We start from the raw sequence: 11,712 nt of genomic DNA on the forward strand, positions 1-11,712 counted from the left end.
GGATCTTCATGTTATCCTAATGAATCCCAGTTTTTGAGCACCAAAGTCCAACAGGAATTCAAGACAAACGTTTTCCTTAAAAAAAAACCAACCAAACAAACAAAAAAAACCCCTACACTTTTTATTTAGATAACACTGAACTACAAAAACACTCCAATTAAAAATGCAGATTAAATAACTAATCTTCCCCCAACAAAACCTTCCCACCAAGATTAATGGAGCAATGAATAGCATAAAACCACTAATTAAATCAAAGTAACATGGGTATTACAGAGACACATTTAGTACCTTCTGCCTATGCACTGAGGCTTGTATCTACTTTGGAGTCTCTCTTATCGTGAGAAATAGTTGCTATTTTAACAGCTAGGTATTTGTACATCAAATTGGGAAATAACTTAGTTGTTAGCTAGCTCTGGTATAAATTGTTCTAAAGTTGATGTTCCTAAAAATTATTTGCACATATTCTATTTTCATTATACACATTTTGTCACGGTTGGATATAGGCTTCTACTGAACTATTTGTTGGACACATGCAAACAAAATTTTAAAAAGCATTTCCCTAGAATCACAAGAATACTGAGAACGCTTTTTACATAGTCAGGTCTATTTGTCTATTATTTGATTTCTAAAAGAGTGAGGAACAAAATCATACAAAATAAGCAACTGCAACACACTCCCAACTCCTTCAATGCGGCAATATGAACGTTACAAAAGGCTTCAAGCCAACCTAACTTCAGGACAACAAAGTCCCACTCAATTCAGCCCCTTCCCTGGCACCGGCATTCAGGCCACCCATGGGGCTTCACCAGGACCCAGACCAAGGAACTCATCAGCCATTTGAACGCTGCCCCCATGCTACCCTAATGCCTGTTAGTTCTCAGCTGTATCACCTCTCAGATCTGGCTCACAGGCCACCGCCCAGCAGGAAGAAGTTCCTTTTTCACAAAAAACTTCACTTCTGTGAACTCAAAGTGCTGGAGAAGCCATACCTTTAGTTACACATGTATCTACACTTGAAAGAAAATAATCGTTGAAGACACTCTTCATTAGCAAAGACTATGTCGTAACACACACGAGCAGAGAGGTAGAGCTGAAGATAAAGGTTCGACCTTAAAGCTCACGTGATCAATACATTGCTTAAGCTGTTCAGAAAAGAGGATTTGTTTTTTCTTTTGTATATAAATGAACTTTCTGTGTTGAAATACTAATGATTAAAAGCATGTAATATTTGTAGTAGGGAAAAAACAAACAAACAAAAAAACAACAGTGGTGTGACCATTCAATTGCATATACAGAAATAGTTAAAATCGAAAATCTACTACTAGGCCAGACTCAGGCTTCCCAAAACAGCACTTGCCCGTGCTCTCACTGTTCCTCTGACACAGACACCAACATTCCTGGTGTCAGCAGGTTGGGGACTGCATATTAGCATAATTTAGCAGTAGTGCTCATCAAATGAGAATACAAAGAACAAGCAAACAAAAAAGGAAAGCAAATTCCTGACTGGGAAGCAGTCACTTGTGCTTTCTTTCAACTGTCTATTTTAGTATTTACACTTCTTCATTATTTCCAAAGTGCTCCAAAAAAGAAAGCTCAGGTCCATGCAACTACCCAGTGATAAACTGTCCTACCAACAGAGAAACCAAGTCACAACACTGCTCTGTGACTTATCTGGGATTCTCCTGGGAAGAAAGTGCCAAATTCAGAAATAGAAAGCGAGCATCTGTCTTCTCAGAAACCCACCCTGCTCTGGCAGGACTTACACGGAGAGTGATGCAGATTTCACTTTCAACTGAAGTCCCAACACGCCTTTCGGTGAGGGCTTTTGAACCTGCACACAGATCAGCTGCGATCTGAACATCTCTGAACCTAGACTGGTACGCAGAGCAAAAAACATGGTAGGTTTGGCTGAATTTCCTTCCCAAAAGGACTGAATTACCTCAGAGAGATACCTAGGGCATGCGCTGCTACACAGTCCCCACCTCCTGGAAATTAAATGCCTCCCTTCCGGAACAACAACAACAAAATCATTGGAAAAACAACTCTGCAAAGCTACAACTTGCAGTTACCAGAGGAAAACAAATGATTTCCAAGGTTAGGTGCATCCTTTCCCAGAAACCTCCAGGTGGGCCTCCTATCTCTACTGAAAACTTCTGGCAAAGCCTTGAGAAGCACAGGAGACCTCCAGAGTTTCAGATTTCTTTTAAAAGCCACTCCGCCACCCAATAGCTGAAGAGGCTTGGGCAGATGCCCACACCCCCACACAACTACAGTATGTGCAAATGCTTCTGTGGCTATTTATCGCCAAAGCAGAAATGCGTTTAGAATAACTGCCAAGAGTCTTTATTTTTTGTTGTTGTTATCCTGCAATCTGTCTTTAAAAAAAAAGAAAAAAGAAATGAAACTCAGGTTTCAAACAAACACACAATCAAATTCCCTCGTGCTGCTAGATCTGTCTTACATTATTAGACTCTCACTTACTTTTTCCTCCGTGTACACTCATCCCTGCTTAAGTTCCTTCCATTCTGTTACTACTAAGGAATGAAACCAGCTGGGTTTACATTCAGGTTTTCATGCATTACCACGGCTCTCAACATTTTTTGGGCCAATGGGCCACTGTGAGTGTTTTAAGACTTCTCACAACTTGCTACATATCCCTGTCATCTACCTTTTAACATAAATCTCTCACCTATTTTCTTACTTTTCATGATCCCAAGGATGAACTACGGACCACTTCCCGTAAGCTGTTGAACCATCAAAGACCCACAGACCCATGGGAGGGAATGGTTATTTACTTATATAGACTTACATACGCTTCATTATCTTTAAGAGTTCATCTAACATTTTTTCTGTTGATTTCGGGTTCTGTGAATACTTTTCTCTAAAACTGGGCTCAAATCTGACCTCGCAATATGGCAGGTTAAGCAAGAGGTGAGTTAAAAAGGAGCAACTCTTAGAAAACTCCACCTACACTTGCTTTATGAAGAAGTACAGAACACATGTTACATCATGAAAGCAAACTCACTGGCTTTTTAGTAATTGAAGGCAGGGTACTGTTGCCTAGCAACTTATCTGATTACCATTTTTTCAAGTATCACATGTACACTTAGATATGTTGCATAATAATGTCTCACTTTTATGCTGCCTAACCCAATGAAAAAAAAAAAAGGGCAGAAAAAAGCTATCAAAATTAACGCCTTTAGTCTCTTTTCTGGCAAAAGAGAAAGTACAAGATAGTAGCTCAAGAACAGGTTGAAACTTTAGTATTCCTGAATTTTATTCCTGCCTTTTTCTGGCTTGCTGAATGTGCTTATACAAGCATTTTATTTTATCTACTTGTCTGCAAAATGACTCTAATAATACCAGCCTCACAGAGACACACTGAAAATTCATTAAGAATAGAGAGATTCTCAGATGAAAGATACAGTGGAAGTGCTGGTGTTAGCACTTACAGCTTTTTAGTACTCCAAATGTTGCTAAGCTCTGGTCCAAAGTGTAGCAAATTTTAATCATTGCCATGACATTGCCCAGTCCTTGTTTCTCAGACAAGGATCTCAAACCACAAAAACTACATTTCTCCCATCAGAAAGTGACAGTTTCCTGTCTTCTATGTCTGATATGTAGCTGGGAAAAGAAAAAATAAAACAAAAAAACAACCTCCACACACCCCACACACAAGATAGAGCACCCCAACTTGAAATTGGAGCACTAAGCGTTATTGCAGCTCTTGGAGCTCGTACCATGAAAATCAGAGGTGAATCAGAACATATGCATACATGACATTTTTAGAAATCAACACTCTCTACTTATTGATCTGATCTTTGAAAAACTAATTACACTCTAGCTAATCTATGAAAGAATGAAGCATTCAGTTGCCTTTATGGTGAGCAGCAATACCTCATAATACAAGCACCAAACTGAGGCATTGTTTCCAAAAGGATATAATTATCTGACAGGAGGACTTGGATTCTGGAGGTTGACTTTTTGCACATCCAGAAGTTATATGCCAATATAATATAATATAATATAATATAATATAATATAATATAGTATAATAAACTGCCTACTTTATATATGCACCTGAGTCTTCCATTGCATTGCATTGAGAATGGGAATGGCTCAGCTGCCCGGGGCGCTCCCGATTCAGCTGACTAGCCTCTGTCAGCTGAAGTGACTGAAGCTGATGTTTTGGAAACTCAGTATCTTGTCTTCATGGTAAAGTATTAACCAGCAAAGGAAAACCAAAAGCAACAACAGCCAAGCTCTATATTGCTAAGGAATCATGACATTACCTTCACAGTGCTCCTCTCTTCCTGGTAGACATTACAGCATTTTTATAAACTGCGCTCTACATCCTGCGGCTCTTGTGCAAGTCCACTTCCAATTAAAAGCTTAATTGCAAGATCTGCCTTGGAAAGAACTGCTGGATCAAAATAAACCAAATCACATGGTATCTATCATGCCACTAGGGGAAACTATATACACATCTTGAAAACACCAGAAATCACAAAAAGAAATAACTCTTCCTCTAGAACTTACTGGAAACATCCTTACCATAAACCTCCGCTGACACAAAATACAAAAGAAAATACACGGGCCAAAGAGTTCCCCATGGAATAAGCAAGCCCAACTTTGCTAGGTTGGCAAGCAGGAGAGGAAACAGTCACATATACCACTATCACCAGGCACTCTCTGTCGTAAGCAGCAAGAAACCACTCTGCCTAGCGCTCTGTATAGACACAGCCCTGGCCAAGATTTCTCAGCCCAGATTAGGCTGGTGGAGCTGAACGAGTTTGACTGACTTCAGGGTGAAAAAACACAAAACAAAACAGACTCCCCCTCCCCAGAAGGCACTTAGCAGTACACACAGCACTATGCCACAGCCACCCATGCTAAAGAGAGAGCTTCCCGCTTCAGAAATACTTCATCGTCTCTTCATGCTCACGGCAGCGTCAAGGAGAACAGGACAGAAAGGTGCTTCGCCTAAGTCCTTCATACAGGCTACCTTCAACATACAGTGCACCTAAGAGCAAAGATCCAGCAAGGAAGGAGTCAAACAGCAGCTTCGCCACTCTATGCTATCAACACTTATCTAACAACTACTAATGCTTGGATCTTATGCAATGAAAGCAAGACAGCATGCATTTGTGGTAGGGAAGATTCCTTCAGTCGCCTAATCCAGCTTTGACAGAAGCCTATGAGGGTGGGGGAGTTTTTAAATAAGGTTGTGGCAAACTCTTGTGCACTGACACTAATAAAAATCCAGGACAAATGAAAAAGTAACTTAAAAGGCTTCCCTTTTTTATATAATGATTAGACACCTCTGAACTAGTAACCGATAGGTACTCTCATTCAGATATGCCTACAAACAAATCTCTAAAGCAGGCTAGCTTTTATTTAGCCTCCAAGGACACGTTAAAGAGCAGCATGCACCTGCAAATACATGTCTTTTACACTTGTTTTAGCTGGACTGTGAGGTGCATAGGCTCTAGCTTGCACTAGACATTATTGGGTGTATCATTTACAACCAGGAATGTAGCACTCTGACTAACCAGAAAGAGCACGTTGTTCCTAGTTGGCACAGATGTTGGTAATCTGTTCCTACAGAGCCAAAGCCTTTGCCCGGTCTGGCTTTCTTTTAGGACTCTTTCTGGTTGCCTGCACAACCACCTTACCTAGGAGCTCAGAAAACATCTGGATACTCCTGCCTCACATACCGTCACAGAAATGTGAAAAGCAGACCAGTTTATTTCTGACGTACAAGACAAACCAGCCCTCCGCTCCCCCACTCAGTCTGTACTGAGCCTGCAGAGCAAAGAGCAAGCAACGTGGTCAGGCGATAAAGTCACCAGAGAATACTAGAATACATACAGGAAGCAGATCTGAGAAGTAAAAGGGGATCATTTAGAAACCCATACCAAGCAAGCCACAAGCAGATAGTATCTTTTATGTCAGAAAACATTAGCTACCTAGATGATCAACCTTCTTTCAGAGGAATTAAGGAAAAATACCATACTTCACCTTTCACAACAGGCAGATTTTATTTTGAAAGAGAACTCCCACTTGTATTGTTCAACTTCATGTCTTTCACTCCAGATCCAACCCAGGAACACCTTTGCTGGACACTGCTTCATTTGCAGCTATACAGGAACATACAGGACAGAAAGGACCACATATCTGTTTGCTCAGGTGCCATTTCCCCATCTGCAGGACGTGGCTCTGGCATCTGAAAGCTTACCAAGCTATTGCAACTGCCTATAGAGGTGGGCAGCGCTTCCCACAAAAGGAAGGTGAGGAGTGGGAACAGAGGCTTTTCCTACCTCCTGCTGGCAAACAATTTCTCTAAGTAATTGACCCATTTTCTACAGAATAATTAGCCCTAGGGAATGAAGCACTGCTGCCCTTTAATTAGTCATGTTGTTACCTCTCTTGCCTTACCATCTAATAGCAGGCTGCCTGAGACTGAAAAAAGAAACAAAACAACACAACAACTTAATTTCATTTTCTTAAACATGGCATTTATTAAAGGCAATCCAGAAACAAAGAATCCTAAGGTACAATTGGCAACAACAAGATTTCCCATTACTTCTATGATTTCATCATCAGAACAAGCAGGTCTCCTTCATGCCACTACCCTTTAAGCCTCCTCAATATATTAGGCTTCTCTTTTTTAGGAGCTTTTTCAGGATACTTTCCCTTCATCTTCCATAAGGAAAAACTTCTCTCCTGCTGTCAGAAAGTTTAAGAACGGAAAGGACTCTTTGCCTAAAATCTCGTCAAACCTCCCGCATATCAGTTTATTAAAATTTCATGCAGTTTCTTGCACAGAGCTCAGTAACTTGGATAAGGACAAGAAGTCCTTTAGTCTAAGGAGATTAGATTTGCATACCATGAACAAAGAGCACAAGAAATCATGCCACAGCCAGCGTTGCAACTCCAAAACTGGCAAAGGACTGTTCAAATGAGTCTCACACAGATGACCCTTAGTGACCGACCCCATGCTGCAGAGGAAAGAGAAAAGCTACAAAGTCTGGCCCCCAACTCTGTGGTAAGTACAATTCTGAGGATACAAACAAGACGTGCCATCAAAGCACGTGATGACAGCAAAAAGATGCTTTTTTTTCCCCTGGAAAGAGTACACAGTCTCCTCTCCCTCTCCCCCACTCCCCTCAGACCTCCTCCTTCCTGGCATGCTCAGTCCCTGGTTGCGGCTCATTTCTAATGCTTCAGAGGAAGCCAAAACCTAAATTCATCTGGCTAATTACGCCATCAGAGGAAATACCCTTCCTGGACACAATGCAGTGACTGCCGGCAGCCCCGAAGCATGTGAGCTGAGTACAGTCATTGTCTTAACCAAATGGACAGGTATTACAAGCACATTAGGACACTGCAAAACTCCTCCTCTCCAGAGCTCTTGATGCGTGGGAATAAGTAGATCCACAAATTACAAGGCCAAAGGGATCCCTATATCTTCACTCCTTAGGACTTCTCCAAGATGCTGAATTAAAGTATAGATTGTAAAAAGATATCTCAATTCAAAGACTCCAAACACTGTCAAGTCTACCACCTTACCCAAAAACCTCTTCCTGTCTTATGCTCCAAGTTAGGAACCTGCATCTCCCTTCAAGGTTAAATTTGCCTCTCACTGCTCAGCACCACATCACGTTATGACACTGTCAGCAAAACCACAGAGTCTCCACTATCAGGTATCATTTCCATATGTATGCAGAGATGTAGGTTACTCTCAACTCACATGTCAATAAGCTATCCACAACTCTTGTTTTAGCCCCCCTTGACCATTTCTGTAAACTGCTATGGGATCTTGCCACAAGAATTCCAACGTTTGAACTCTCCCGACAAAGTGGTTCATTTCCTGCCTCCACTGTCACCCCGCAGTGGAGTGGGAACAGCAAGCCTGACCAAGGCTACAGACGTGCTGCCAGAGCCTCAGCAAGGAGATGTTATGCAGTCACAAGCAGCACTACCTCAACGCCTGCTTGCGCCTCCATTTCCCTTCCACCAGACGATACTACTTCCTTTTTCAATATGCCTGTGATCAGAGGATCTCAAAATGTTTCACAGACATTGAATAAGCTGCTTGTAACACTTCTGCTCACTTTTGTTTAGGAAGCTGCTATAGCTACTAGCTAAACCAAACGATTTGAAGTTAACTCTTGTGTTTCAATTTCACATCTGCCTGTGAAAACGCACCCTTCTGTGCCTCAGTTTCCCCTTCTACAAACAGGGGGACAACCATGTTCTTCAGTGGGAACCTCAACACAGAACTGTGAAATTTGTAGACATATGCACGAAGCTCCTCAGGGAGAAAATACCTACTTTCAAATTAAGTGAACAATCTTAATTTATCCACAGTAGCAAGCTGTTGTCACCACACACAGAAAAACTGGCATCCCTGTGTGGAAGAGGTCATACCTTCTCACTGGGACTAGGTGCTGGGATTCAGGAAGGACCTTCAGGATGTGCCATGGGCATCAGAGTGTCTTAGAGACTTCCTACAGTGTTTTCCTCAGTGCTGGCCAAAAGTGGCTACAGTCATTAATGACTCCATGTCAGTAAGTCTTCCTTTTCTGTTTCCTAATAATTTAATGGTAATTTTTCTTTTCAGAACTTCCTATTTACCCTCAAACAGTAGCTAGCCCCATCTCTAACTGATGCTGTACATATATTAATGCATTTGCGTTCCTGGAAACCACAGAACAGAGCTCTTTGGGCAATCTGTTCTTCTTGCAAATCCCCAGCGCACACAGCTCTGGCAGTGACGGAGCTGTTACCACCTCGCCCGTGAAAAATTTCAGCTCCTGCAGGGACTGCTTTTTCCTCAGAATTAAGAGGGAAACAGGACAAACCTGTCAAATAAATGATGTCAGAGAACAATACTAAATATTTCATCTGACAGAGTTTTACTGCTTCTGCTATGCAACTAGGAGTCTTAACAAGTTTGTACTTCCCCAGTAGCTCTGGACCAGCAATGGCAAACGCTCTCTAGGAAGTCCCAGCGGAACACTCCAACTCAAGATGAGAGGGACAGGTCAGCCTCCCAGCATCCCTGATCCTAAGCATCCTAGAGACAATTTTCAAAACCCTAGTGCAAAAGGATGGGGGACAGAAGGAATCAGATTTTCCATTTCGCCAAAATTCAGCTATTCTGAATATTTTTCCATACCAAAAATGGAACAAGAGCAAACATCTTAAGCCTTATTTAAATTAAAAAAAAAAGGGGGGGGGGAACCTCTCATTTTCAGCTGATCGTAATATCCGGGTCCCTGACCTCCGAGCGTTGCACACATGAGTAATTCACAAGGTTGCAGAAAAGTCACTGACAGGACCACAGCCAGCCCCCACCTCCCAGTTCTGCTCTGCAAATGCTGGGCTGCTTCAGATCTATTCCTCCTTTCCTGGAATAAAGTTTTATTGAAATTAATACAAAAAGATGTATCAAAACACTTCGGTTTTGCCAAAAAGGAGCACTTTTCAGTGAAAAGCAGTTCCAATTCCAACAACGCTTCCACCCTGCTCCCCCAGAGCCCCGAGCACCTCCCAGCTGGCCCGGGGGCTCCCGAGTAAAACCCCCGCGACACCCCCCGCGCCCCGGCGCTCGCCCCGAGAGGCTGCCGGGGGCGGCGGGGCCCAGCCGGCGGGGCGCGGCGCGGGCGGCGCCCCGGGGGACGCCGCTCCCTCAGGCCGCGCCGCGCGGCCCCGCTCCCCGGGAGGGGGCAACACCCCGCGCCCGGGCCCCGCCGCGCCGCCCCGGGGCCCCCCGCGGGCGGGCAGGCTGGCGCTCCGCCGCCCGCCTTTGTCTCGCTCAGGCCGGCGCCCGCCCGGCTTCCCCGCGCGACGCCCGCCCGGCGGGAAGCCCGGCCGCAGCCCGGCGGAGGCGGCACGGCCCTCCAGCCGCCAGAAAGCGAAACCAACGGCGCGGGGCGCCGGCCCCCGCCTTCTGCCCCGAGCAGCGCATCCCCCGCCGCCGCCGCCGCTCGGCTGCGGGGAGGCCGCCGCGGGCGCCGCGCACCTACCGGCGGGGCGGGCGTGGGGAGGGCGGTGGGCCGCGGGCAGGTGCCGGTGCCGCGACTCGGCCCCCCCCGCCCTCCCGGCCGCACCGCGGCTCATCGCCTCACCGAGGTCCATGGGTGCCCTGCGGCCGTCGGCGGCGGGAGGTGAACTGTGCCAGTGACACTCGCCCGTAGTATGGATGCGGTTGCAATCTGCACATGCTCGCTTCCGACAGCCGGCCTGCCCCGCCACCTTCCCTTAACTCTTTCCCTACTGCCCCGCACTGCCTCCCCAACGACGGGGCGGCGGCAGCGGCCCGGCCCCCCGCCAGCCTCCCCCCGGGGCGCCGGCCCCGCGCCCTCCCGCTGAGGGGCAGCCGGGGGGGCCGGCCGGGTGGTTCCCCCCGAGGCCTGCCGGGATCCGCGGGGGGCAGAGCGCCTAAACCCGGCGGGGGGGAGCCAACGGGGGGGACGTGCCTCCCCCGGAGCACCGGACCCTGCCGCAATGGGTCGGTGTGTGCTGAGGTGCGTGGCGGGAACACCCTGCTCCGAAAGCTCCCAAAAAGCCTGGAGCGTTTGCTCTGGCTGGGTACAAGATGCGGCAACGCTTCTTGGCTGGTGAGCCCGCGGTACGGGTTCTTCATATTTACTCTTCTAAAGAAATCTGTAACAAAAACAAATAAAAATCCCAAGCAGCTAAGGGATATAACCCCCATGCACCTGTTGTTGAATCTGGACGCTGACAGGACGTCCCTGCAGTGCAGGAAATCAAACACAACTATCAGAGGAAATATTTGTCTGCAGCTTCACTGTTAAAATAGGGAAACATAATCTCTACAAGAAGTGTTTTTCCGCCCAGAAGGATCCTTTCAGGTTCAGAAAATTGCCCGAGGAAGAGGAGTAAGAAAATTAAAGCATAGGTAGTAAAAAAAATTAAAAGCCTTGCTCTCGCTACATTAACTCTTCGGCAGTATGAGAACACCAGAAAAAAAAGCCTTTCTCTAGGATTAGAAATCAGGCGATTGCAATCCTGAACCAGAGTTCACGAGCAAACAAATGACCCCTCTGTACCTCTGGCTTCCCTCTGAAAAATGGAGGTAACAGCAGCTCTCTGCAGTGAGGATTAGCTAGCTAATGCCTCTGAAGTGCCTTGCAGTCTTCAGGCAGAAGTGAGGGAGATTTTAGTTTTGTTCCTTTACAGAGAGAGAAATCAAAGTATTGTGGGGTAAAATGGTAACTTCAAGTGACACAAACTCAGAAATGGCAATTGATCCTGAGCCCAGAGGCCTGTCTGTAAGCAACGCCCTGCCTTTCCTAATTAGCTACCGACTTCGGGCTCTTCTCTGGTCTTCCCGGGCCTCGGATGCAGCCCACATTTTCTTTCTCACAGGCACCAGGTTTCCTGGTCTCTCCTGCCTTCTGGAGTACCAGAAATGATGAGCTAATGTTTTTAGCAGAATAAGGATGCTTTTATGACCTCTGTTTAATGACTCAGCATTTATGATATCAATAATAAATGGTCCCAATGATGAGGCAACATCGGATCTGTGCAGGCCCCGAGGCAATTATAACAAAGGAGTCTCAAGATGTCTGGCCACAGTGACTCTCTCAAAGGCAGGTATTCCCTTGAGAGGCTGCTCCTTCAGCCCCCAAACTGCAGGGCCAGCAGATGCTGCACACTTGAAAAACGCCGCGGCTTTGC

General features: G+C 45.6%; 1 protein-coding gene across 1 annotated transcript in view; it reads right to left on the minus strand.

Annotated features, from left to right (window-relative positions):
• The window catches only part of RAD51B (RAD51 paralog B), a 457,164-nt gene extending 446,940 nt beyond the window's left edge, over window positions 1–10,224 (minus strand). Inside the window, exon 1 of the mRNA XM_072864693.1 lies at window positions 10,137–10,224. Within this exon, the coding sequence (XP_072720794.1) occupies window positions 10,137–10,146 (10 nt within the window). The 5' untranslated portion in view covers window positions 10,147–10,224. The remainder of the gene's footprint in view (window positions 1–10,136) is intronic.
• Between the last annotated feature and the right edge of the window lie 1,488 nt (window positions 10,225–11,712).

Source organism: Ciconia boyciana, chromosome 6 (genome assembly GCF_034638445.1).
Source record: "Ciconia boyciana chromosome 6, ASM3463844v1, whole genome shotgun sequence".
In the NCBI taxonomy this organism is placed as follows: Eukaryota; Metazoa; Chordata; class Aves; order Ciconiiformes; family Ciconiidae; genus Ciconia; species Ciconia boyciana.